This window comes from Dipodomys ordii, unplaced genomic scaffold (genome assembly GCF_000151885.1).
Source record: "Dipodomys ordii isolate 6190 unplaced genomic scaffold, Dord_2.0 Scaffold62, whole genome shotgun sequence".
Classification (NCBI taxonomy): Eukaryota; Metazoa; Chordata; class Mammalia; order Rodentia; family Heteromyidae; genus Dipodomys; species Dipodomys ordii.
In genome coordinates, this window is record NW_012267278.1 from 2,666,450 (window position 1) to 2,694,321 (window position 27,872).

Here is a 27,872-nt window from a genome sequence, read left to right on the forward strand (position 1 = left end):
TCTAATCTGGACACTGGATTCGGAATCCAGGCTCAGGTTGCACTTGGAAGCTGACAGCAGGGACGAGAACAGAGAAAAATACGCTCTTTGTTTCTGGTTTGATCGTCCCCAATGAGCAAGCTGAGGTCATGTGTCGTTTGCTGTCATCAACAAGATAAAAGTTTGCACCTCTCTGGCCCTGAAATGTCTCTTCTGCCATTTATATGAAGGCCAAGAAGCTCTCTGTCTCTGGATTGGAGGGCCAAGTTTGAGGAGAGCTTAGATTTGGAGTCCTTTTCATCTTTCTGACATATGATACCGTGACATAGGCAGTCCTTGCAGGGTTGCTATGCAGATATACAATTTCTGAAAAGTTACACCCGGAAAATGAAAACCCTGGGCTGGATTAGCATTTCACAAAGAACAAGGAGAAAATGTGTAGCAGTTAGGTTAAAAAGCTAAAAATAAAAGGGAAAAAAAGGGGGGAGGGGGCAAAGTGAATTGAAGTTTCATGAAAACACTTTTTTTTTAAAAGGATCAATATGTATAAAAGCTTCTAATTTAGCTTCCTCATGTCTGTCTGCATGAGATCGGACACTGAGAGCCACGTGGTGACCACAGGGAAGAAAAGCCACATGGGGTCCAGGAGTCCTGGGGAATATGACATTAAAAGGGTCCTGCATTCAAAGTGTGACATTCAATAGGGTCCTGCTGTTATAAAACAGCACTTTTTCTTTGTTTAGCCTATGATTGCTTTCCTTGTTTTAAATCTTGTAATAACTCTTCCCTTTAGTTTAAAGAAACCTAGAAAGGAGGGGAGAATACCATATAATTGGTAAGTTCTAGTTCCACATGCTTTTTGCCATCTATCTTCTCTCTCCAAAGGTCAGAGCTCACTCACAGACTTGATTTTCACACACACACACACACACACACACACACACACACACACACATATATTTTTATCAAGCATTTCCAACACTATTTAAAAAAAATACAGGGTCTCACTATGTAGCGCAGGCTGGCCTCAAACTCACAGCCTTCCTGCCTCAGCCAGTCAAATGCTAGGATTATAGGGGGAAATAGTAGGCCCAGAATGGAAGTGAGAAATTTTTGTTATATGGGACATTTAAGTGGACTATTTGTGTTTTTATGGGACATGGGGTGCGGAATAATTTGAGGTTTTTCCTTTTTAAAAAAAAAATTGTGCCCATCCTAGTGCTAGAACTTGGGACCTGGGCACTATCCTTAAGTGTTTTGGGTTTTTTTTTGTGTGTGTGTGTGTGGTTTGTTTGTTTTTGTTCAAAGCTAGCACTCTATCACTTGAGGCACAGCTCCACTTCTGTTTTTTGTTGTTTTTTTTTTGGTGGATCACTGGACACAAAAGCCTCAGAGACTTTCCTGTCTGGACTGGTTTCAAATGGTGATACTCAAATCTCAGCCTCTTGAGCAGCTAGAATTACAGGTGTGATACTGACACCCAGTTGAGGTTTTCATTTTTATCCCAAAGCCCAAATGTCTTCCCATGGGGGAGGTGTATAGGCTGCTTCTCCAGTGTCCTGTGTGAGCTGGCCCTGTCCATGCGGTGGAAGTTTGAGGGACCCTCACCTGCTGCTCAGGACATCAGGACTTCCAAGCACTTCCAACTATAGCCAGTCTGAAGGGAGGCCTAGGGCAGGACATTGAAACGGAGATTTGAAGGACAGAAGATTCTAAGGAGCATCAAGCATTCAGTAACCATTGCTCAAACTGTAAATGAGAGGCAGAGGGACCAAGAAATCTGCACATCAAACCACTTGGCCCATGCACCCAGCTGTGTGCTGGGATCAGGAATGCAGAGAGGCATTAGCCTGGGTGGAAATAAGTACAGAAAAGAGCTGTGGGAAAGTCCCCAGAACACTCACCATGGTTAGGCTAGAAAGCTGGGGATATTTGCAAAGAAGAGTCCTCGTTTAGGACAGGAATTTATTGGAGACCTATTAGGTAAAGAAGAGGCAGGTAGTTAACTTTTTGCACTTTGGGATGTGGGAACCACTTCTGTGTTGCTTCTAGGATTGCTCTGGTTACTGTCAAAGGTAAGCTCAGGGACTGGTGGAACAAGGCCTGGTCCCACAAACCCACTCTCTCCTTCACAGATGCAGGCATGCACTCTACCGCAGGAGGAAAGTCCCCGATGTGTCAGTCTACCTCATTGCTCTTGCAGGCTTGGCCACTGAGCCTCCTGCTCAGTTTGCTCATCTGTGAAATGGGAATGATAGTACTACCTCAACGCTGTGAGATATTAATGCAAATTACAGCCAAGTGCACTTAGTAGCTTTGGATACACGTTAGTAAGATCAACAGCGGTGCCCACTCCTTCTTGGAGGGCTCTGATATCTGCTGAGGAGAAATCTAAATCTGCATGTGAGCACCAAGGAGGAGAGAGAACCTTGTCTGACCATTGAGGTCAGAATGCAGTGACATCCTCAAGGCATGTGTTCCACTGGCTGATTCTGGTTTCAGCTGGGCTCTGAGCTGTGCTGAGCTGAGTAGAGCTGAGCGGAGCGGAGCAGATACAGGTCTTTCTGCAGCCATCAAAGGAGCACATGTTGTGGGGCATAGGGCTCCAACCTTTGCTCTACAGCTTCCTGAGAGGCCTCTGCTGGTCACTTACCTGGTCCAAGTTGCATTTTCCTTTTCCAGAATCCAGGCTCACACTGTCTAAAGCATGCAGCTCTGTAAGAAGTGGCTGAGGTGGTCCAAGTGAACGTGGTGGCCTTGGGCAGAGAGAGGCTTAACTCTTCTGTCCATCTGTCCAGTAATCTGGTCTGCTTGTCATCCAGGGCTCAGGGACACATCCCCAAAGTGACTGAGCATGGGACTTAGATTCAGCCCCAGCTCTCGGGATAATGAGGCCTCAGGAGTTCCACCACGGCAACTTCATCACATCCCTTCACCCACCCAACAAATGGCATGGAGCAAGGCCCGTCTGTAGCTCAAAAGACCCAGAACAATAGAAATTGGACAAAATCACTGGCCCCATGTGTTCTTTCTCTGTTTGCCAGGAAATGTGACATGGATGCCGAAGTGCTTCATGCATCTCGTTCTCTTCTCCAGGCGGTTTGGCACAGGCTTCTGACCCATGCGCCTCAAACATTACCTGTTGATGAAGTGACAGGTATCTACTTTGTCTTGTCCAGAATTAGGTGTCAGAAGTAGCCATCATTTCCAAACATGATATGAGGTCAAAAATGTCTCTGTCTCATGGTATGGACACCAGTGAAAGATGTGACTTCTGCTTTTCAGCCAGAACTGGACCCTGTGGGGCAGCTCAGCCTGGAGCCCACTGATAGGCTGTATCTTGGTCAGAGAAGCCCGTCACCCTCATGACTGTTTTGGGGGCTATGAAATGGGGATGATGAGGATGATGGTGGTGCCTCACTGAGTGATCCCCTAACACACAAGCCATTTTCACAGTAAGTCCCTCCCTTACTAGGGCATGGCACACGGTAATAACTGTTCGTATCACCCACAGTCAAGAAGAGAGATGAATAGGCACTTTCTAGCTCTGTAGGCTAATTTGCCCTCTACTAATGTGTTCAGGAGTCAAGATTCAAGAGTCATGGCTTGGGCTTTTCTGGGTGGAAATGTGTGATAGTCCTGTGACCTGGATTCAGTGTTCAGCAGAGGGACACAGGGGCAGAGACTAATGCTGACCCCTTCACAGTGGACCTCCCTCCTTTAAACACCAGAAATAAAAGAGAAGAAAAGAAATAAAAGAGGCTTTCTGCATTGGAGATGCATAGCTCTGTGTTTCAGGGTTTACCATGCTCTTTCAACATCACACCAGATCATCAATTTCTTTACCATTTTCAGTTTCAAGGGTGTCTAATAGCTCTTGGAGGAGGCAAAGTTAGGCTGGCCACTGAGTCTGCCTCTGTGGAGCCTTGGTGATATAGGAAGACTGTTTTAGAACAGTACCAGAATGGCCTTGCTCCATTTAAACGGAAGGTATAGACCCCAAAGGAGAAGCCATCAGTTGTACCCCCCAGTGAAATCGCCTTGGTTTTATGAAGGGGTAGCATGGGAAGTGTACCTTGGAGGGAGTAGCTTTGTTAATAGCAACAATAATAATAGTTCATGATGATGACTGAGCCTTTAAATATGCTGGGCCTTACAAACAAGAAGCAAATAAGACACCATCTAAAAAAAAAAAAAAGACACCATCTGCACCCTCAAGGACTTTGCAAACTAGTAAAGGGCAGGGACATGGGCAGGGCTGAACAAGCAGTGTGACTTGTATTGGAGAAGTCATCATGGAGGGAGGAAGGACTGGCTCCAAGAAACTGGGCTGCAGGAATTGCCCAGGGATGAGGAAGACAGAGGCAGCTCCATGTACAATGGCACAAGATGGGGAGAGAGCAGGCCATCAGGAATCAGTTCCTAATTCCCGTGGTGTGTGGGCGAGGCTAACAGCCAGGAGAGGGCGTGGACAAGCCTAGAGGTAGCCAGGATCAGAGCCTCAACCCTGGCCTCTGGCAGTGCTCTGTGGGCTGCACAGCTGGCACCTAGGCCCCGCTTGCAGCTCCAGCTGCCCTTCCATACCAGGGAACACCCCACAAAGGAGTGTGGCTCTGCAAAGCTGTGAAGCCAACCTCCAGTGGTGTGATTACATAAACCCTAGAAAACATCCAGTCAGAATGCTGATGAGACCAGGCAGGGGTCCGTCCTGAGTACAACCCATCCTCCCATTAATCATCAGATAATGCACACCGACGCCATGAGCTTTACTTTGCTCTGGTCTCCCTCGGCAGAGGACTTGGACCTTGTGTTCTATGTGGGTTTGACAACTGCCAAGACAAACCTAGCCTGATTCAAGCCTCAGGAAATGAAGGGTCTTTGGGGCTTCCCCACATCTAATAAGGTGCTTTTTGGCAAAATGCCTCCCAACACTCACCCTCTGGCTTAACCCAAAATGAGGGGTCACTTTAGGATAAAACCAACTCACTGCCATAAATTGAATGGAAGTGAAAATGGCTCTTTATGAAGATGTCAGCAGCTTTGCTCTGGATCAGGTGTAAGGCCTGTGGTCTGGTCCTGAACCTCCAGGCTTTGCAACTCACCTGACATGTGGCCATGGATGATTACTAAGTGCACTGAGCTCTGGGTTCTTTGTATGAAATACAGGGAAAAGGAAGGCCTTCTTCATAGGCTTGCTGTGAAAATTAAGTGAGACTGCTATTTATATGTGACCCTGTGCTAGCTTTTGCTTCCACAACTGTTCTATTTCTCTTTACGTGTGGTTTTGATGCCCAAGAGAGTGGCACATTCAGCCATCAGCAGAAGGGGCAGAAGAAAAGGGTGCTGATGGCTAATGAGATGCTGCAGACTCTTTTCTTGTGGAAACAAAGGCACCTTTTGTTTCCAGTTGGGTCAAAATGTTTGCTTGACCATCCTGGACTACAGACAAAAGCAAGATTGATATCCTGGATGACTGTCTGTATGGTCAAGTTCAGATACATAATGCTATCAGGGACTTTGTACCAGACAGCCACGTGGGAGGTGCTTTGGCCCCTGGCACATCCTTTCGGGCCTGCTTCATCAGCCAGGTTCACATGGTGTCACTATCACGAACATAACATGCACCAGGAAGCTTGTGGTAGGAAGAAACTGGGTCTCTAGAATCTATAAGATGTTCATTCGCCAGGAGCTGCAGGTGGTGTCTAAGATTTTAACCCATTTATTTTTTGACAAGTGAAATCACTAAGTGCAGGACTCTGGACAAAGTTGGTCTACTTTTCTAGACTTTAGTTTTTTTCAGCTGGAGAAACAGAAGATTGGCTTAGATTTACATTGATTATAACTGGTATCCGTGTAGGTTCCACTTTTGGAACTTTCTGTTTAACTCATGTAACAAACAAACACCAACCTAGTCCTTCCATGACCAGCTGTGGCAAAGGCCTCTCCTGGCCCATGGGGGTGAGGCAGGGTTTGAAATGAGTGGGATGTTTAGGGGATGTTTGTATTCATCAGATGATGCTTTTGATTCCAAGCTTCAGAACTTAAAGCCCAGGACACTTGGAAAGGACAGTGGCCTTGGGCCTCTTGGTCCAAGAACTCTTTGAACACCCACCAGGCTGTCCGCAACAATTGTGATTGGCTAACTGGCCTCTGGCACAGATGGTATGGGTGCTGGTCTGCAGAGATGCGTGCCCCACAGCAGCTGAGGGAGGGTCAGAATGCCCCTTGCATCTCATCATCTTTCTTCAAATGCCTCTGGGAAGAGAAATAAGCACTTTGTATAATGAGGAAAATAACAACCATAGTCATAATAATGAGAAAAGCCAAATAAGCACATGTAAGTGCATTTTTTTTCTTCGAGATTTATTTTTGTTTGATGAATCTGACACCAGTCAGGGAGAGAGGAGAATGTTGTGGCCCAGCAGGAAAATGGGCACCCAGAGGGGGGCTGCTGCTTCCTGCTTTGGTGAGTTGGGTGATGTTGGGGTTGGTTGATTGGTTGTGGATGTTTTTTTCTTTTGTTCATGTTTATAAATCTCTCCCAGGCCTTGCGAGCTTTCCCTCCCTCCCGCCTCCCTTCCCCTGCCCCCAAATTTCATTTTTAAAAAGCGAGCTTGCTCGCCAGGTGTGTCCCCCAAGCTCTCGCAGCTCTAATAAATAAGGAGCACCTGTAAAACAGTAGCTTGACTTGTTAAGTGACTGTACAAAGGAGAATATAGAAATACAGTATGTACACGCATCCATGGCCCCAGTGGTGCAAGGTCGATGTGACTCACCAGGGACCTGCCCTCCCACGGTGAACTGCCCAGGCTCCACAGCCTGGTGTGTGGGGGGGTACCTGGACCCCTCCAGAGGGAACAATTGCTTTTGAGTTAGTAAACAGATACACTGAATCACAAGGTGATTTTTTTTAAGTTTTCTTCTCTCTCTCTTTCTCTCGCTCGCTCTCCTTTTTTTTTTCTTAATTTTTTCTTTTTTTTCTCTGTACTTATCAGACTGGGGTACTCCACAACTGTCTCACCAGCTCAGTGCCAGTACACATGCTCTAGAGGACTCTGGACTTGCAGCTACGACTGTACAAGTGCACACAAGTAAATCTACCCTGTTATCCTCCACCCACTGATTGAGGATCCAATTGCACATTTCTCTTAACCATGACAGGAGAAAGCAAACAGTGAAACAGAATCACAGGCAATCTTTCTCACTTTCTCTCGTTTTTCATTGGTTTGTCCATACCATTCTAATTATCACGAAAGGGCTCTGGTAGAGAGAGATTGTCTCACTGACTTCCTGGATCACCGAAAACCATCACGGTTGAAATTTCATCCGAGTCTTTCGTGTCGCCCAGCAAATATTCCCCCCTCGGATTATTTTACACCTTGAGGGTATTTTGGTCTTCAGTTCAACACTCTTGCTCTGTTCCCAAATGGGGCGCTATTTAGGGGAATTTCAAGAGAAAGCTGAGAAGAATAAACATTTACCGAGTTCTCTTGGCATTCAGTCTCTGAAAAAAACCACAGTATAAACTATCCATGCTGCTTCTTACATCTGTCAAATCGAAAATTAAAAGCCATAAAAGTGTAACACTGAAAATATGGCATCAAAAAGGAGAAAGGTGGCCTTTGTAAAAATAACAAGAAAAGTATATTAGCCAATAAAATATTCTAACTCTTCATTTAAAAGTGCATCCTGGGCTGGACAGAGATGAATCTGAAGTATCAGGACTCCAACACCATCCCTCCCCACCATCAAAACGTGAACAGCATCGGTCCAAAACCATACAATGCAAATCACAATTTTTAGTGTAGCAGCAAAACCACAGCAGTTTTTAAAAAGATTTTAAAAAAGATTTTTCTTTTCCAATCCGTATCATCTTCCAGGAGTCTTGAAGATGGGGCGGGGAGAATACCTACATTGGTCCTTGTGGCTTGTTGGTGTTTTGTTGTGTTGTGTTGTGTGTGTGTGTGTGTGTGTGTGTGTTTTAAACCAGGGCGAAATCCCTAAGTTCCTCTGGGGAGAAGCAGAGCTGATGGCAGCAGGAAGGCTGGGCCTGCTTGCTGGGTCCAAGACGTGCTGGCTTCTCTGGGCTGGAGGCCACCGAGGGAGGGCTGCTTCCTCTGAGATGCTTAATGACAGGAAGTGGCTTTATTTGCTTGACTTTTAGCCAGAGGGGGTGGTGAGCTGACCAGCTGGTGTCATTGGATGGCGTGTCATGGTTTACTCCGCACCCTCTCCATGCAAGGTACCCTGGGAATGCTCATTCCTGGGAAAAGAGAAAGGGCCATCAGAATGCACTGGGTCAAGTCTTCTGTTGCCCCCCATTCCCTGCCCAGCTGAGGGGAGCTTGGCCTGAGCCAGGGAGCACCCCCCCCCCCCCCCCCCCCCAACAAAAAACAACAACCCTTTGGCCTGAGCCCCCGCCCTCCCCCCTCCCCGGCAACCTAACAAGAATCCCTACAACAAAGGCAAGGCAACATAGCGTGATTTCAACATGACTTTCATTCATGGCCTGCTCTGGACAGTCCTGCCAGCTTTGTGTGAGGAAATGAAACCTGAACCCTCTTTGGAATACCATAATGACAGGCTGTGCCACGCCCTCAACAAAGACCACAGCATCCTTTACCACTCAGTACCCAGGACTGCAGGCTTAACCAGTGCATAGTCTTGCTAGTCCCCAAGGTCACTCTATAGCCAGTCAAGGACACTCCCCTACTCCCACTCCCATGCCTGAGTTCCAGACCACACCCTGGCACTCCATGTTGCAGATCTGGTATTTTTTGTGTTTAAAAAAGACCAAGAGATTCACTTTGTAGCAAAGAAAAAGTTACAGTGGATACCATAGCACTTTCTTTACAAGATTCCTGCAGAGGTGATTAAGCTGGGAGAAAGGCTTGTCTCTCTCTGTAGATCTTACCTGTTAAAGGTGAATCATATCCATCCATTCACAACCAAATCAAACAGGAGTACAGGACTAGAGGACAATAAACCAGACAGGCCTCATGTGATCAAGGGAAGAAGGTGTAAATAGACTGTTTCAAATCTGTTTTGGGGAGCACTTGTCTCCACATTCACCATAGACCTGAGGCTCTGCCTTTTTGTCCTTACTGGTTTGATTTACAACCAGAACCTTGGTCTGAAATACAGCCTCCTTAGGACCATTGGGATTCCCAGGAAGCAACCACCTGGAAGTCTGCCCAATGAACTGTGAGATCCCTGAGGTCTGGGACTGCAGTGTCTTGCATATTGTCAGGGAATCAGGAGTCCAGACCCTCACAGGTGCTTGACACATGCTGGCAAAATAAATCAGAGCTCTTTTCCATGATGTCCTCAAATAGTCCTCCACCCTTTTTTTCCCCCATTTCCAGCCAATAAATGGGGAATCCGAAATGTGAATGGGTGATATGTGAGGTGGACTTGTAAACATCTTTACAACTATTCAGAACACTGAGCAATCATTTCAGAAAGGTGATAGAATTTAGGACTTGAAGGGACCCCAGAGACAACATACTACACTTTTCCTCATTTTAGAGGGTCTGGAAACTGGCTCAGGGTGTTTGTAACATGAATTTAGCACATGAGAGAGGAGGTCAAATGCCCATTGGGAGGGACTAAGTAGAAGCTTGTGTTTTGAACCCTGCTATCCAAATCCTGGTGTTAACGGCAACGATAATAATCATCAGCCAAAAACAAGGCTTGAAAATCTCAATGTGCACGACAGGAAATGCCTGAGTTCCCCAAATCACATTAAATCACCAGATCAGTGTGCATTTAATATGTATATTAAATAACCAAAGTGAAAATGCAAAACACCACAAATATGCGTTGGGGGGGGGGAATTACAAGGCCATAGAAACCTTTCCATTTGGCATGGTCAGACTTACTTGGAGATGGGGGTATTTATCTCTGAATAAAGAACTCCACTGCTCTCTCTCTTTCTCTATGTATATCTTTTGAGAATGAAGGACAAAGAAAGAAGAGATAGAAAAACAAAGCCATCATGAAACAAAGGGTGGGAAAGGAGCTGCAGAAATGACAGCTGGGTGGAAGACATATGGGTAGCTTCTTCTGGAGCTAAGGTTCTGCAGAGGGAGGGAATTCATCCCACCTCTGGGCCTGAGACCAAGAGTGACCACATCTTGGAGTCCAAAGGGGCCTCCAAATTCTTTCTTTAAAAGGGAAGATGGGGGGGGGGGGAAAGGTGTTTAACATTTTCTTCCAGTGATTGGGAAACAACACCATTTTTAATTGCTCACTTAAAAAGTGCCAATGCTTTTCCAATGAGCTTTTTTTTTAAATGTAATACTACCAAAAGGAAAAAAAAAAGAGTATCTCTCAGATAAATTTCTTTGTATTCAAATCACCTTTGGACAAAGGCCAAACATGTCCGGCATAATCCTGCTTGGAAAAAAATTTCCAGGCTTTCATAAGAGGCTGGGAAAACGGGATTATAATAAGAGCCATTCTGGAACCTTAACTACAGCGTTTGCCATCCCAAACACTATAATAATCATTATTATTCTCTGGTATCTATTATTGTCTGGTAAATAATATGTGTTTTCCCCAAAAGTTCTAAAGGGTGCAGCTGCACGCCGCTCTATTTTTTGCAGCCCCACTCCCCAAAGCCTCCTCACACAGAGCTTATTTTAAGAGAACCACAGAGTAGACCATTTGTGCCCATCCTTTCCTCTCACTGTAAACTTGCCATGCCTGGGACATTCCCGAAGGCCAGATGGTGGCAGTACAAGCCCCTTTCTGCTGGGAACTTTTGAGGAGGGGGGTAGTTCTGAAGCCAGCCTCCTCAGTTCTACTGGTTCTGGCAGGTTCAGAGTGATCTCCTTGTTGGTGACAGGGACAGAGACTTCAGAATCAGTAACAATGAAGACCGAAGCTTGGGCTACACTTTCGTGATATTTGTGATGGGATCAATGGAAACCAACAAGACAGAGAGGAAGTGACCTTTGGGCTTTAGGAAGTTGGTCTTGGCACCTGCCACCCAGAGGGGCTCTGTGAAAACACGCGCCCTCTCCACTTCAGTGTCCTCACCTGTACAAAAATGAAGTGACTCCAGTGAGGCCCTCACTGTGTGACCTCAGGCCCATTCCTTCCTGACCTCTCCCCAAGTCCTCTCCCTGAAATGTGGGCTTGGGTGAGGCTTCCAATGATATCTGGCTCTGGCAAAAGCCCCTACATATCAAATCAAAAGCCCCTACCTATCAAATATGTAGTATCATCAGTTTGGGCAGCTAGATATTAATATGTTGCCAATATATAAGGAAGTTTACTAATGTCTGGCTTTTTTAGCCCAACATTTCACTTTATTTTGTTCTATTAATCTGATATGAGCCCACGTATGCTCATATCCTCTCTCACACACACACATTCAGATATCTCTAGGAGAGAATTTTGGAGTGCCCTGGATGCAAGAGGCAGAATAACTCACCTCTGATGCATACATAATCCCATGCAAACAAGCCCATATCTTGTACCATGCATATGCCATATATAAGCCTAATACCACTATGCATGGTCTTTTATGGGGTATAGGTGGTCAACTGTCTTCAGAATTCCAGGTCTGCCTACCCCTTTTGGCCAGAGGAATGACATGCCCTCTTAAGAAATTATCAGCACACAAGAGTGCTGAGTATTTTCCCATTCCATCAGGGAAGCATTGCTAAGAATGTGATTTTCTTATTCAGCTTACTTTATCACAAAGACTGCCCAGAGAACAAAAGTGTACCTGTGAATTGATTTTAAAAAATTCTGTAAAATATCCAAGAAACCAGCTCCCAAAGTAAATGTAGACACTGAGAACAAATAACATCCTACAACCCAACCTAGACCTTCTGTGATGTGATACCACCTCTACCTAGAAGCTTGCCTCTGTCAGTCTATTCCATGTCCCACCTTTTACTGCCTTTCTCAACTACATTAGTGATTTGCATCATCAAGATCCGGTAGGTCTGTCCTGTCTCCCACATTCAGAAGGCAAGCTCCCTTGTTTATCATATTTACTCCCAGGGGTCTAAAACCCTGTGGCATCAACTCTATCAATTCAAGAAATGCCTGTTGCCAAGTGAACTTGCCTTTGTCCAATTACCCCAGTCCTAGCAGAGATCCACTCAGTTGGGCACGACTGCCCATCACTTATCACAGTTAAATACAGCTATTACGTGCTGGCGGTGGCAACGCTGTTTATCTAGGACAATAACGAGTCCCTGAGGACGAGACTACTCTCAGGTAGCCACAGCTATTCTAGGACACTTACAAGGGCAGAGCCCCATGGTCAATGAACAGAGCCGCCTGCAGCAGCTGATAAACGCTGAGTGTGATGCCAGATAGTGGTCTCCCACTAAGTCCATCCAGGGAGGGTACAGCTTTGCCAAAAGGTGCTTCTCACTTCCTTGACAACCATTGCTTTAGAAAGAGTTTTGAAATGGCTTTGAACAGAATGGAAACATTTTACTTTTGCAGTAAATGACATCTTTTTGTTTGTTTAGGTTCTGGGTTTCAACTCAAAGCCTTGTGCTTGCAAGGCAGGTGCTCTATCACTTGAGTCACAACCCCAGTCCTTTTTGCTTCAAGTATTTTTGAGAGAGGCAGGCATTTATGCCCAGGCTTGCCTAGATCTTGATCCTGCTATTTACATTTTCTGAGTAGCTAAGATGACAGGTATGCTCAACCATTCCCAACTTTTTCATGGTTGAGATAGAATCTCACAAATGTTTTGCCCAGGATGGCTTAAAACTACCATCTTCCTGATCTCAGCCTCCTAAGTAGTTATGATTACAGGTGTAAGCCACCACACCCATCAGCACCTCTATGCTCAGAGTTCATTAATTAATGCAAATGATTGAAGAATAGCCCTTCTTTCTAGTATGCTTGTGATAGGAAGTGATCGCTGGTAATGAGAGGGTGAGGGGCTGAGGGTGAGCTTCTGCTTGGCTTGGGGCAGGGCTCTGTCTGAATTGCAGCTTTGTCTCCATGGTGCCACTCATCCTGTGGCACTGATAAGCCAAGGCTCATGCATATTTAAGAGCTGTTTAACCACATATAAGGCTTTGCTTAATACTTTTTTTTAGAAAGTTTGCTCCTTTAGCTATTTCTCATTTTATTCCTTAATCACAACCATACAAGACCCCTCCCCACTGTTACAACTATCTTTAATTTGTTTTATACATGAAATTTTTGCTTTTCTTTGCTTAATTGGTTCTGTATGTTATATGGAGAGGCCTGAATGTCCCAACAAGTGGTCATTGCTATTTCTTATTGGCCTCTACAAGTTCCTGAGTGACAAAAGAACTTTGAGCCACAGAAGCCCCTCTGAGCCTCCCTACCTGAAATTCTTTCTGGAACCTAAGCGTATAGGTGAAGAAAAAGACCCCTTTCTAAAAATACCGAGGGATTTCAGGCAAACAGTGTATACTTTTCTTAGAAACATACTGACGTAGGTGGCTATGCCCAGTCTCTCAAAAGAAAAACAAGATAAAGATTCACATGGTAAGTTAACGTGAAGTAGAAAGTCTGAAAGAGAAAGCCTGGAGGCCTGCGCCACTGGCTTTCAGGACTAAGCACTTCTTCCTGCAGTTAAGAAAGCTTCAGTCTTCAAAGCAAGGTGGCAGATGTGATCAAGCACCTCTTCATGACAATTATGGCACTAGGCATTTTCTGTGCTAATTCCAGTTGAAAACAAGTAAATTTTGTACTTATTTCTCACACATGTTTACTTCACAGAAACAAGGCTACTGAAGTGTTTAGTACTGTCTCCATTTACAGACAAACTCCTTGCCAGAAAAGTCAAGTTTTTCTAGCTGAAGATCACCAGCTAAAAAGAAGTAAATGTAGCTGGAAATCCAGTTTCCAGAACCCCAAAGTCCAGGCTCCTTCAGGAGAGGGCTGTCTGCAGTCCATATTCATGTCCTCCCTCTTTTACCTTGACAGTGCGCAAGTAACAAAGTCAGAATTGTAAGGGGAAATGTGCAGAGCCTAGCTCTTCTCCTTCCTCCCTTCCTCCCTCCCTCCCTCCCTTCCTCCCTCCCTCCCTCCCTTCCTTCCTTCCTTCCTTCCTTCCTGCCTGCCTGCCTGCCTGCCTTCCTGCCTGCTTCCTTCCTCCCTTCCTCCCTCCCTCCCTCCCTTCCTCCCTCCCTCCCTCCCTTCCTTCCTTCCTTCCTTGCTTCCCTTCTTTCCTGGCAGAATTAGGGTTTGAAACTAAGGGCCTCATATAGTCAGGTATTCTACCATACCACCAGTTCTTTTTACATTATTTTATTTTTCAGTCTAGCAGTTTTTTGCCCAGGGATGGCCTGGAACTGTGATCCTCCTTCCTTGCTTTTCTTATAGCTGGGATTACAGGCATGTGACACTAGTACCAGCCAAAAGAGTATTTTCATTCAAACTTTATCGAATACTCCAACTAGCTGCTGTGTGTTCACATGACCCAGCAGGTCCCTGCTCCCCACTCCCGATCTGTCACTACAGCAGCAGGTGTTACTGGGTCCCTGCTGGTATGGGAGAGGCCAAGGTACAGAGAAAAAGCCAGAGTGATATTCTTCTGATTTCTACCACTTCATCTCTCAAGACAAAGCACCCAGATGTTTGAGTTTATTTCTGTTATCTGAACACAGGCATTTTACATGACAAAGAAAAAACCCATAGGATCAAAGCAGATTTGTGTGGCAAGTAGCAGACTTTAAAATTTTATGTGAGGTTTGCAAAAGCAGTCTTTCCCATACTCATTCTTTACAACCAGCCCATTAGTAGAAAGAAAGCTTCATACCAATGGAAACACCATTGTAAAAAGTAGCAGCGGGAATATTGACTTCTCCTCTAAATAGTGAAAGAGATAGGGTGTGTGTTTAATGGTCACTTTCTACAGTTTTTCAGTCCCTGAGCCCAGATGTTCAGGTGTGTCTACTTCCTCCCTGAAACCAACTGCAGGATGTGAAACAGACATGCATGTTGGCAAAATGTGACACTGGTCTTTGGCATGTAACTAACTCCAAGTCGGATGAGGCCTTGGGTTCTAATCCTTGCTGTACCACTTAGCAACCTTCATCATTTGGTCTTTCCAGTTACAGCTCTCCTACTTGAAAATAAAATGGAATGGGAGATTTTTTGAACGTGGGATTTTCTGGGCTATGGCTGTGGCTCAACCATTAGAGACTATGCCTAACAAGCAGGAAGCCCTGACTTCCAAGCCTGCTACTGAGACAACAGCAAGAAGAAGATGCAGGAGAGATTTTATGAGGGTTTCTGGAATGGCTTTTCTAGCCTTTAAGTTAGACAACATGTTTCATGACTTTCCCAGAAGCTGTTCTGGGCTGTGGGGCCACCAGGACAATTCTTATAATAGGTACCTAATCTGGGTGCTGCCAGGTAGCTCCCAGGCATTTTACCTTATGATTATATATATATATATATATCTTCATTTTGTATATATCTATATTTATCTTTATATCTATATTTATCTATATATCTATATTTATCTCCATGTATGTATATATACATATACATATATAAAACATACACAATGGTTTTGCATGGAGATTCTGAATTAGACTACTCATCAAGTCACAGCTGCTTATTATTGGTCACATGAATGGGTTAAACTCTTCACCTCTACATGACTCAGTCTCCTTATCTGTAAACTGGGTTTATAAATGAAAGTCTACAGTATTATTGTCAGTATATAGTATATGGAACACTGTCTACCTAGACAGTGTTCCATTAATATTAGTTGATATAATTATCTAATGAATAAATGCAGGACTCAGAACCCTGCCTAACTCCATATATCTGGTTAAGAGAAAATTTCTTCAAATCCAGACAGTTTCACTATAGCTCTGTGTGCTTCCCCCAGGGCATGTGGCCTTTCTAACAGGCTGGTAACTACCATTCCTAGGGACATACCATAGAGCCAAACTTTACATATCATTTATCCATTCCTCATGGCAATCTTGTGATGACTCACAACATAGTCACCAGGGTTCAAAGAAGTTAAGTCACTTTCTCCCTCACCTAGTAAATGACTCTACTGGGATTTGAACCCAGGCCAACTCTACTGCAGAGCACAGATTCTTTTTCCACTGAACCATGCTTTCACCTCTCTCCTCTACCAGGAGTCCATCGTCACCATAAATGGAACTTCATGAAGTCTACCTAGAAGTGAAAAATGATAAAAAGAATGTCCCCAAGGGTGCCCTTAAAAATACCTTCAGGTCCTGGGAGGCTCTAATTCTGCTTCCAACAAAATGTCTGTGGAAGCTAGAGAAAACAAACCACTTGGGCCTTCCTGCTGCTTTTTCATCCTCAGATAGAGAGCTGAGCATCTAGGAGACCTCTCTGCAGCATCTTCATGTCTTTGGTCAGGAAGTCCACTGCTAGGAGACTACCAACCAGCCTTTGTGTAGCTCCCAATATTCTTTCCCCCCCCCTACCCCCCTCTCCACAAATAAGACAAAGCTATCAGGTAACATTTTGCACCAAGCTCTTCCCCACCCCACTGGCCTCAGCTCAGAGCTGTCGGCTGGTCAAGAGGAGACACCTGTTTCCATGACAACCAGGGCTGCCAGCATCCCTTCATTGTGCGGGGAACCATCTGTTGGCTGATGGCTGTGAGGTTTCCTTCCACTGTCGGCTGTGATGTCTCCTTTTCTCATGGTGGGACAAGGAAGTTCTTCTATTGTCCTGCTACAATGGCTTTACATACTTAAGACACAGATGAGGCACCGACGCCTCTCACCCTCTACCAATAAGGTTCTGAAATGTTTACACTCCACTGCTGGTAATTAGCCTGTCATCAGAACACCATGATCAGCTTTAGCAAAGCCAGTCTTTCCTCACTTCCTCTCTGTCTGTGAGCAGCTGCTAAAGTAATTTTCCTCACACACAAATTTCATCCTGTCACTCCTCTGCTCCAGGTCACAGTGATGGAGCCTCATGTCTCAAGGACCAATACTTCCACCTCCTGTTCCCCACTTTGCTCTTCTCCAGCCTCATGCTCTTTGTCCTCTGTAGCTAAACTCTTTGCTTGACCAAGTACAACTGGAAGGTCATCCTCACCCAGCCTGTCCTTTGTTGCATCTGTGCCTTGTGACATCTTGCTGCCTTCCTCATTCCTCCACTCCTGACTCAGAATTCATCTGCTGTAAGGAACACACCAAGGTAGCTCTTGCACAGAGACACTTCTCATTCACATGCTTGACAAATGCCTGTGCACGCGTTCTGCCAGACGCTGTTACAGCATGAGAAATTGGTGCCTGGTCCCTCCTCCGTGAGGCCTGGTGTCTGCTGTTATCAGTTTGCAGCTGCTTCATGACGATTCTAAAAGTGACCTTGAGTCTTTCACAACTCTCTAGTGCCTCAAAATAAGGATCTGTGCAACACTTTCTCCCATTTGTGTGTGTGGGGAGGGGTGCTGTATCGCGTGTGTGCACGCACCAGTACTCTGGGTCTGGACACTGTACCTTAGCTTTGTCGCCACAAGGCTGGTACTCTACCATTTAAGGCACAACTCCATTTCTGGATTTTTTGTAGTTTACTGGAGGTAAGAGTCTCATAGACTTTTCTGTCCAGGCTAGCTTCAAACAGCAATTCTCAGATCACAGCCTCCTGGGTAGCTAGGATTACAGGCATGAACCACTGGTACCCAGCACTCTTTCCCTTTTATAGTGTTCTCTCTCCTCCATACTCCTCCCTCCCCCTATGTCTTACTAATACAACAACTCTGCAAAGTCAGTGTTAGGGCTGGGAAGGTGGCTCAGTGGTAGAGCGCTTGCCTTGCATGCCTAAGGCCCTGGGTTTGATTCCCCAGCACCACATAAGCAAAAAGAAAAAAAGCCGGAAGTGGCGCTGTGGCTTAAGTGGTAGAGCGCTAGCCTTGAGCTGAAGAGCTGAGGGACAGTGCCCAGGCCCAGAGTTCAGGCCCCATGACCGGACCCTCCCCCCCCCAAAATGTAGAACTTTGGGCTGGGAAGGTGGCTCAGTGGTAGAGCGCTTGCCTTGCATGCATGAGGCCCTGGGTTCGATTCCTCAGCACCACATAAGCAAAAAGAAAAAATATGAAAGTGGCGCTGTGGCTCAAGTGGTAGAGCGCTAGCCTTGAGCTGAAGAGCTGAGGGACAGCATCCAGGCCCTGAGTTCAGGACCCAAGACCGGACCCAAAAACAAAAAAAAAAAGTCAATGTTAGGTATTAGTGTAAAATTGGTATATTACCCTCTACTGTCTCCTCTAGTTTAAATAAGAGTAATAGTTTATTAAGTTCTATGGGTTGTAATATATGAATTAGGTATAAATTAAGGAGTAATAGCTGGGTGAGGTGGCTCAAGCCTGTAATCCTAGCTACTTGGGAGGTGAAGATCAGGAGATTAAGGTTCAAGGCCAGCGGGGGTAGCAGGTGGAGTGAGCTCTAGAGACTCCATCTCAACCAAGGGCTGTGTATGATATGAGGGCCTGTTCTCTTAGCAATTTAGGCAAACACAAATAGGGGGATTGTAGTCAGGCTGGCCCAGGCAAAAAGGGCATTTTTGAGACCTTGTCTCAAAAATAACAACACAAGCTCAGGAACTGGCTTAAGTGGTAGAGTACTGACCAACCAAATGTGAGGTCTGAGTTCAATCTGCAGTATTGCCACACACATGAAAAAGATTGTTAGGAACCAAATATAGTACTTTAAAATATTCACACACAGAGCTGACACAGAATAAAGTGATCAAGCTGATCAGGCAGAGAGAAGGGTTGTCAAAATCAGGACAAGAACACTGTGGCAAATGAACCATGCAACTGGTGGGCAGGGACAGGAAGGGAAACTGAGGGAAAGCAAAGGAAAGGTTGACATAGTCCAAAAAGAATTGTACTTATGGGGCTGGGAAGGTGGCTCAGTGGTAGAGTGCTTGCCTTGCATGCTCGAGGCCCTGGGTTCGATTCTTCTAAAACCGGAAGTAGCACTGTGGCTCAAGCGCTAGAGCACTAGCCTTGAGCTGAAGAGCTGAGGGACAGCGCCAGGCCCAGAGTTCAGGCCCCACCACCAGACCCCCCCCAAAAAAGAATTGTACTCATTACCTTACTCGTGAAATGGTAACCCCTCTGTACAATACCTTAATATTAACAATAAAATATTTTAAAAGATCAGGAAGAATCTGGAACCAGTGATCCTCAATTTAAGTGCAAGGTTATAATGTTTTTCTACCAAAAAAATTTCAGTGTTTCAATTAGTATTTCAGATTCACATCACTCAAACCTTGAGGAAAATGAAAATAGCCCTTGAGGCTGATATTTATGATGCCATTATATTAACTGGGAGGAATGGGGGTGGGTGGATCTGCGTATATTTTTGGTTTGGCAAAATCTAGAATATTTGGCATTTGGCTAAAACCAAACTTTATTTTGCCAAAGCACTTTGGTCTTAATTTTAAACCCCATATGATTTTAAGAGAAATTGAATCTATATGTTTCTGACTCATTTACACTTAGCTCATGAAAATGTTGTTCGGTAGGTGTTATTAGATGTCAGATCAAGTTCCGGAGCCTTCTTATACCTTTTATCCCATGGTTCTTACCAAAGCATTGCATTTTGCTACACATAAAAGAGTTTGAGCCCCAGAGGCCTGTAATCAGCTTGAGATTTATAACCTCTGAAGTGTAAATGGATTCTGAGTTTGGAAAGAGTTTTCTCTCTCTTTTTCATGAGTATATACACAGGCTCGTATGTACTACGATAAGGCAGGTTCTTATGTCTGGAGTTCCAAGATGGCTGAAAGATGAACAATAAGGAATTCATTTTATACACCAAACTGTCCTTACACACCAACAAACTGTCCTTAAGACACTCTGGAGGAAAATTATAACACTATAAATTCACATGGACACAAACTAAGATAGAATACGTTAATGGGAAGCTTGCTAATTATTCTTAGAATGAGAAATAAGTGGTTCGAGTTAGAACACTTTACCTTTAGAATCCCAAGGAATTTTTTTAATCACAGGCGATCACTCCTGTTTAGAACTTATTATACGTTTTTTAAAAGAAGCTGAATCAACTAAAAATGACATTTGAATGAAAACCAGAAGAGCAAGAAGAACGTGCTGTCTGCTGTACTGATTTAGCCCGTCAGTAAGATGATGCCCTCAAATGGTGATCAGATACCACTCAATTATAGTATTCTAGTGGGAGAGGGATTTTGGATAAAGTACTTAAAAATAACTTATAAATATTTAAAGTGCAAGCATCTAACAAATCATAATGACAAAGTTTTACATTTAACCACATAGATTCCAAGTATCTTGAAATTACTCTAAATAGGGGTTTAAAATATCAAAAGGGATTGTTGATGGGAAGCAGAAATTCACAGAGAAACTTAAGCCTGATCATTCTTGCTCCCACAACACCCAATCTGAACCAGTTTTAAAGTATGCATGTATAGATTTCTCTAGAAAAAAATATCATGTTACAGTTTGAACTTCCAAAACAAGAGTAGAAGGGTGAAATATAGGGTTTCTCCCTTCTCTCACCAAATGCCCTTTAGCCACTTTGCTCCTAGATAATTTGTTATTGTAGGTTGGCTCAAATTTAAGACAGTAACATTTTAGCAACACTTAGAGAACTAAGCCAGCTGCAAGGAGGATAACATTACATATTGAGACACATGTTATATGGGAATGCCATTCATTTTCAATACCAAAAACATGCTAGGAAAACAAGCCATGCAAATGAGGGAGAGATACACTTTTTAATTGTGTTTTTAGGACCTTAAGTCCAAGTTCATATGAATAAAACCATAAAGCGTATTTCTCTCCTTTATGCATTAAACATTATAAGTCACATTCTTACTTTCTTTTCACCCAAAACAACCTGTCATCTAAGACAGGTGTGTGTGTGTGTGTGTGTGTGTGTCTGTGTGTCTGTGTGTGTGTGTGTCTGTGTGTGTGTGGTAGTGGGTAATGCAACAACTGGCGCTGTGGCACAGCCAAGTGTCTAGTTGAAAATGAAGCTGGAAACGCAAAGCTTTCATTTGCCACAGCCTGTGCAGTGCATGGAAAGCACTTCTGCCTGTGTCTCGCCATGATTCTGGGTACATGGTACATCTGCACAGAGTTCTTGTTTGTTTGTTTATTTTATTTTTAGATTGTGATAATTTATTCCTGGGAGTGGCAAACTTAGAGATTGCTGGGACAGTGAGGGGAGGGAGAGAATGAGCGGGAAAGAAGGAACAGCTGACACTAAGCAAAGAAATGTGCATATCACCCAATGTGGAAGAAATAACTGTATTGTCAAAGCTCATAGAATTCATAAACTTTATAGACCATGATAAAGACAATTTGCCCCATGAAAGTTAGAATGTGTTTGTGACTTTAACTAAGTAACGATCTCACAATACTGTGAAATTTATGTAATCATTTAATAACAATAAAAATTGATATAAAAGTATTTGAACTGGAAAAAATGGTAAATTTTTGATCAAAATATAAAAGCAGTAACATTTTCTAAAAAAAAGAGAGAGATTGCTAGGATATCTTGTCTAACTTCTTTCTAACTTAAGAATAATTAGTTATACACTCAGAGACTATTTTAAAGCACTAGAGGCCAATCCCAAGGGTTTTCTGTTGCTGATATTGTTCTTATTGTCACTGTCATTTGTTTTTGGTCCAATCACTGTTCACTAGAATCTCTTAAGTGAACCCTGAAGTAACTTGTGTGCATGCTGTCACTCTTGGTTGATGGGTGTGTGTCTTCAATGCTGATCATATCCTTTTCTCTCAAGCCTAGTGCTGTGGAAATCCACAAATCTAGAGAAGATCTCTACTTGGTTAGTATACAGAGCTGGCATCTGACTGGCATTTACTCCTCTTCCTTGACAACAGGACTTCATTAAACATGGCTAGTGCTGAACTATTTATCTCTGTAACCTGGTTAGTTTCTCCAAATGAATCCTCCTTATGCCTTTTGAGGGATATAAAAAAGCTTAAACACACAGAATGTATTACCTTAACATCCACCTCCCCCCCCCCACACCACTAAAAGATACAAAAGAATTCTATGCAGGTCACAGTGAAGGAAATGGAATTGCCACCCCTTCTCCACTCCTTTGGTACCATGTCTTCAATAGGAGAGGCTGAGCAAAGGCATGGTATAGGAGCAGAGGTAAGTGTTCCCTATACAGGTTAAGTGTTCCATGCTGCTGTGTGTTTGGTCCCTCAGTCATCTCCACTCCTCTGCAAGGCCTATCTGCATGAAAGTAGGTGTAAGTGATTGAACCATGATGTTCGCTCAGTGCAGCAAGGAATACTCCATTGGAAAGCAGTCATGGAGCTGATTTCCAAAGCCTTTATGGCTTATTAATAACTGGTCAAATGCCTCTCCCTTCCCAAGTGTACTCTGTCAGGTGAAGATGCACTCTGGGGAGATGGGGAGGATGGGCAGAATTCTCAGGCATCACCCCCTTAGTGCCCCAGTGTTTACTGATCTTCCCACTTGACTTTAACTGGTCTGTTCTCAGCCTCATTGACAGGGAAGACCATTTTCCCACAGAATCATGCTCTCTCCCCATGCAGAACAAACTTTGATGCTAGGAAAAACGATTGTTTTTTTTTTTGCTTCATTTTTCTTTGTCACCATATGCCCTTGCTAGACTTGGTAATTTGAATTTTTTGCATTGTGTCCCTACGGCACATATAGCTGCAGTGGTGGTTTTGCAATATTAGATACACAGCAAGAATCTCCCCTCCCTGCAAAAAGAAAAATAGGACTGAGATATAGTTCAGTGGTAGAGCACTTGCCCAGCATGCTCAAGGCTTTGGGTTTGAACCCTACAACTGTGTGTGTGAGGGGAAATTGCCAAAAATAAATAGCGACTTCAAGAGAAATTTACAAGTAATTCAGCTTTCTCAGAAGAACAAGGAATAATGCCAACTGAGATATTGCTCATTAAAAATGTAAGATAATCCTTTAGAGATGCAGAGTCTACTTTCTTTGAAGCCAAAACTTCTTCTCAAGAAAATGCTTGCATATCTAAAGCACACAAAACTTTCCATGAAACCTGAGAGGCAGTTGCTGAAAGCTATCCATGGAGACCAGCTTTGAGGAGATGCCCTAGAAGGTCTGGAGCTTATAGCAAGCCCAGCATTGTGCCTGCTGGAGCCTGATGGGTCTGTCTTGCAAGTGTGTGCACAGAATGTTTCTTCTACTTTATCAGAGTCCCAGCCCAGCTGAAATTTTAGAAGGTTATGGCTATGTCTGAAGGTAAAAATACCTGGCCACATGTATCATTTCATATTCTACCACATTTTTAGTGACATAACTATAAGTCATATGCTTTCACATGCAAACTTGCATCAGTGGATATAGACTCAGCAGCTCACTGGATATGAACTGTTGGGTCTTTCTTCTACAGCCAGCTCTATCCTGGGCACACCGCACTCACAAGTGTGCATGCCACCAATCTGGTGGCTTCCCAGTGGTTCTTTGAAGTACTTTTGTCTGCATCCTTGTAGAGACAGGCTAATCTTTAACTTAGGGACTGCCACTGGTGAACACTTCTAATCATCAAATATAGGAACAATAATTAACTCAAATCTGGCCTAGGAGCTGAGTACATCCCATGTGCGCTGATTCCCTCTCAGTACTCTGTTTTTCTTGCTTAAAAACAAGCATCCATCAGCGTTGTTTTTGAATGTATAGATTTTGTTTCCAATCTTCTCCTAGTCAGTCTGGTCTCTTGGGCTTCTCAACTTAGAAACTAAATTGGCAAAAAAGTTAACTTGTCACCTCCATCCTTTGGGCCTCAATGAAGCAAATCCTTTACCTTGACACAGTTGTTGAAAGGATTGTGACTCCAGGACTAGACTAAACTCCAAGAAGCCAAACATTACAGTTGGCTCCTCCAATTTCCTCTAAAAACGTAAAGTTGAATCTCTACCACTGAGGCCAGAGGAGCATCATTTTATGTATGTTTCTATGGTTCTAGAAATACAAGAAATTAGGGAGCCACAAAAGTGGGAAGTTGTATAGTCCCAAAAGGATGGGGGTGAAATAGTTACTCTAGCATACATTTTTTTCCATTGATGATTTAACTGAGAGAGAACATATTATTTCCCGGAAAATTGAGAAGGGAGAGTATTGTCTGTTGATTATCTTCAAACATTTGCAAATGGTTTCTCTAAACTTCCCAATGTACCATAAACAAGTATAACCTACAGAAATTCAGAAAATGTACAAATACAAACAGTTATCCCTCAATCTCCCAAGCAAAGACAAAGAAGAGAATATTTCATTTATAAGTGGAATTCTTTGTGGATACCATAGTTTAGGGAATGTTTATACATTGCTTTTCTTATTATTTGGATTTTTTTTCTAGTAACAGAAGCTGCAGAATTGGTATTTTAAATCTTAAAAGTTAAAGATTAAAGGGAAATTTATAAACTTTGAAAATTAACTAAACTTCATTAGTTCTGAATCTGGGTGAAACATCTACCCATTGAAAACATTTGTAGTCATATCACCAAACAAGAATGAATAAGGTCAGGTATCCAGGAACTTCATAAAACGGAAGAAAGGGCTTAGAATTTGCAAAAATCTAACAAATACAACGACTTCTGTGAAGGCAGCTGTAGCTAGGGGTGGCTAATTTCAAGATACAATCAGTTTCGGATCTATTTTAAATGTTTCCTTTTTAAATAATTATCATACAGTATGAAAAAAGTAGACATGGGGAGAGGAATGACAACTACTGACCAATGTTACTGGAAGACTCACCCATGATAAATCCTACAATGAATCACCAGAAAGCACACAATAAATGGCTCAATGGCACCTTACTACCACATCTCAGCCTCCTTTTACTTGCCACCAAAGAATGTTTACCATTAAAGCAAAGCACAAAGGTAATGCAATCCTTATTTAGTGGATGCTTTCTGCTTTCCCCAGCTATATGAATGCCTGGGTTTCTGAAGGCCTAGAAGAAAAATAGCACCACATATGCCCAGAAGAGTAAATGTAGCTCCGGAATCAGGAAGGGTCAGGGTGTGAATGAATTATGGCAGGCTGAGCTGTGCTGTGAGCTGACACGGAACTACTGAGGGCAAGAGGGGGTGTGATGTACTGGGGAAGAGATGGTTCTTCTCCACTCTTAAATCTCTTGCCCTGTCACCTCCCTGTAGCCAGTAGAGCCTGAGTATTTCTGACTTTAGAGAGAAACTGTAATTTCCTGGGGGACCTATCCTAACAAGAGCTCTCCAGTCTCAAGAGAAATCAGGCAATTTTGTCATGGCATCTTCTAAAGTTGGCTGAAGCCAAGTTAATAGTTTTAGTGATGATGCTGGCCCATGTATGAGACCCTTACCTGATTATTTATTCAGAAACAGACCATCTAAGGGGCCATCATGTATCTTAGGCTTTTGTAATCTTACGTTCCCACTAGGCTGCCATAACTACTCTTACTCCAACCGTGGTAGTAAAATCTTTCACCCTTCCATTTTTCCTTTAACACTATTTGAATGAGTGATGCTAGGATATGTTTTGAATGACAATTCCCTATCCTTTCTCACTTGCACAAGGTGGTCACTTTTTTTGGTCACGTACCTTCTCATTACTCAAAGCTTTGTCAACCAGATTAAATTACTCTTGTGAACAAATCAGGGGCATTTTCAACGGAAGTGAGTGTGAGGAGACTAAGGCCATCCGTGTTCAGTCAGCAGAACTTACCAACATGAAATCAAGAAGGATGGTGAACTCATGGTTTAGTATGCTGCCCTCACTGACCAAGCTATCAGAGGAAAAGAAAACCTCCAACAATGGTTCTGACAAACTCTCCTTGCACCACTCACATATCCCACTCAAACATCTGGGGCTGAAATTAGGTATCCATGTAAATGCATCTACTTAAAGACAGGTGCTGGCCCCTGCACACGGCTCCCGGCTTTTATGAAAGCAACGGCTTAGGGCATTAGTGGTGTGCTGCTGTCAGTAAAAACAAAACAACAACAACAAAAGAATTAAAAAGTGAAGAGTTGGGGAAATCGGTGGTAAGGGTTCAATTCAGCTGTGTTTTCTGTGTTTCAAGAACTTTCTCCCAAAGCAAGTGAATTGGATAAAAGCATTTCAGTAATTAAAGTAACCAAGGAACCGATCCATGTATTCTCCTTCAGTAATTTAAAGAAAACGTAACTGGAGTTAGACCACCTGGATTTGAATCACAACTCTGCTTCCTAACCTGGTAATCTGAAAGGTTATGTAATTTGTTAATCAGTGGAATGAAGAAAACTGTTTTATGAATCCAGCTTCAAATACTACTAAAAACCAGAGCCTGCACACACACACATGAGCAATACCTCATCCTACCTCATTTCCCCCAGCCTTCCTTCCTCCCTGTCTTGAGGGCAGCTGCACCAGCCTAATTCTCCTTTGCTCCCACCCAGGAAGGAGCAGTGTACAAGTTAAATGCTAACTAAATGCTCATTTCTCCTCTTCTTCTCTATCTACAATTGACAAACAACTGAATTTTGGCTGTTCACTTGCCCACTTGGGTAGAAGAGAGTTCACTCTCGGGGACCCAGTACTGAACACAGGTTCCCCTATTTGTCAACTCTGACCTGGGCAAAATCTCTAAGATACATCTTTCTCCTTGGTAAGATGTGTTCCCATGCCTGTTCCATATGGTTGGCAAGAGAGGGCAAACGAAGCCACATCTGGCTACAGAGGCACCAATGCTGAAGCTTCTGACTCACTCCCGATAGTTGGATTCCCCCCCCCCCGCCCTTTTCAGGTGCACTAACTGCTTCTTTCCTTCAGTTTCCACGTGTTTGCAGTGAGCATCGCAGCAGTTGAGTCCCCCGAGTCCCCCCAGCCCCACCCCCCAAAGGGGAGAAGGCAAAGATGGCCAGTGAAGCCTGGAGCCTGCCCACGGTTTAGAGCAGAGCTGACAGAAGAGACACTGCGCTCAGGAGCTAAGCGCCAAAGATGGCTGTAGCACCTTGCCAGGCTACAGTGGCTTTGTGACCTGGGTTCAGTTGGCATCTGATGGTTATCAATAAAATTTGGCAAGTTAGGACAGTCTTGTCAATGAGGCTACCCGCTGCAGGCGGGCTCCAGCTCATGGATCCCCTGGGCCTTCCTCCACTGCCTGGTAACCTCACGACTGAACGGCTAGATTTCCCAAATGACCTCGCCTTCCTTCCCACATCCTCCTATTCCCCAGCAGGGTGAATCACAGAGATGTGACCCTAATCATAAAATAAGAGGCATGGAAGACAAAACGTTTCAATTAAGGTTCAGGCGTCCAGGAGCTTTGTCTTCAGGTGAACTTGGGCTCTTAATGAGCTGTAAAAAAAAAACGTGAACGTGGATGATCACACAAGTGTACGGTAAAACACATAAGGGTGTTTTTGTGTTTTCAAATCGTATTCACACCACTCTGGGATCTCCTATTCACACATCTCTGCCTGGAAAGAAGCAAGGCAAGGTGCCCCGGCGGGAGCAGTGCCCCGGCGGACATACAAACCTTTTACTTATTCTGATTTCTAATTCGGAGGCACCTCCTTTTGAGCGGCGGCTCCAGGTCCTCGGGCCCGGCGCTGAGCATGGGCGAGGAGATGATGCACGGCGCCAGGCCAGTCTTCTCCGCGGGTTTTGGCACTGGCTGGATCACGCAGCCGGTCTTGGGCAGCATGCGCAGGGCGTAGGCGTGGTCCTCGTCCGCGGGGTTATTCAGGTTCGGGTCCGATTTGTCGCCCCCCGCCAGGGCCTCCTCCCCGATCAGCTTCTTGGCCGCCTCCCCGTCCAGGTGGCAGTTGGACGCACAGTTGTTCTCCTTGACCGACTCCAGCTCGCTCACGGCCGGCTCCTCGGGCGACAGCAGCTTCCTGGGCGGCCCGGGCGGAGGTGGCGGCGGCGGCGGCGGCGGCG

The 27,872-nt window shown here is 44.2% G+C and overlaps 1 protein-coding gene across 1 annotated transcript in view; it reads right to left on the reverse strand.

The window, feature by feature from the left end:
- Positions 1-7,958: 7,958 nt before the first annotated feature.
- Positions 7,959-27,872, reverse strand: part of Sobp (sine oculis binding protein homolog (Drosophila)) — a 176,262-nt gene continuing 156,348 nt past the window's right edge. Inside the window, exons 7-8 of the mRNA XM_013022373.1 lie at positions 27,469-27,870; positions 7,959-8,242 (exon numbers count right to left, since the gene is read on the reverse strand). Coding sequence (XP_012877827.1) covers positions 27,472-27,870 — 399 coding nt within the window. The 3' untranslated portion in view covers positions 7,959-8,242; positions 27,469-27,471. The remainder of the gene's footprint in view (positions 8,243-27,468; positions 27,871-27,872) is intronic.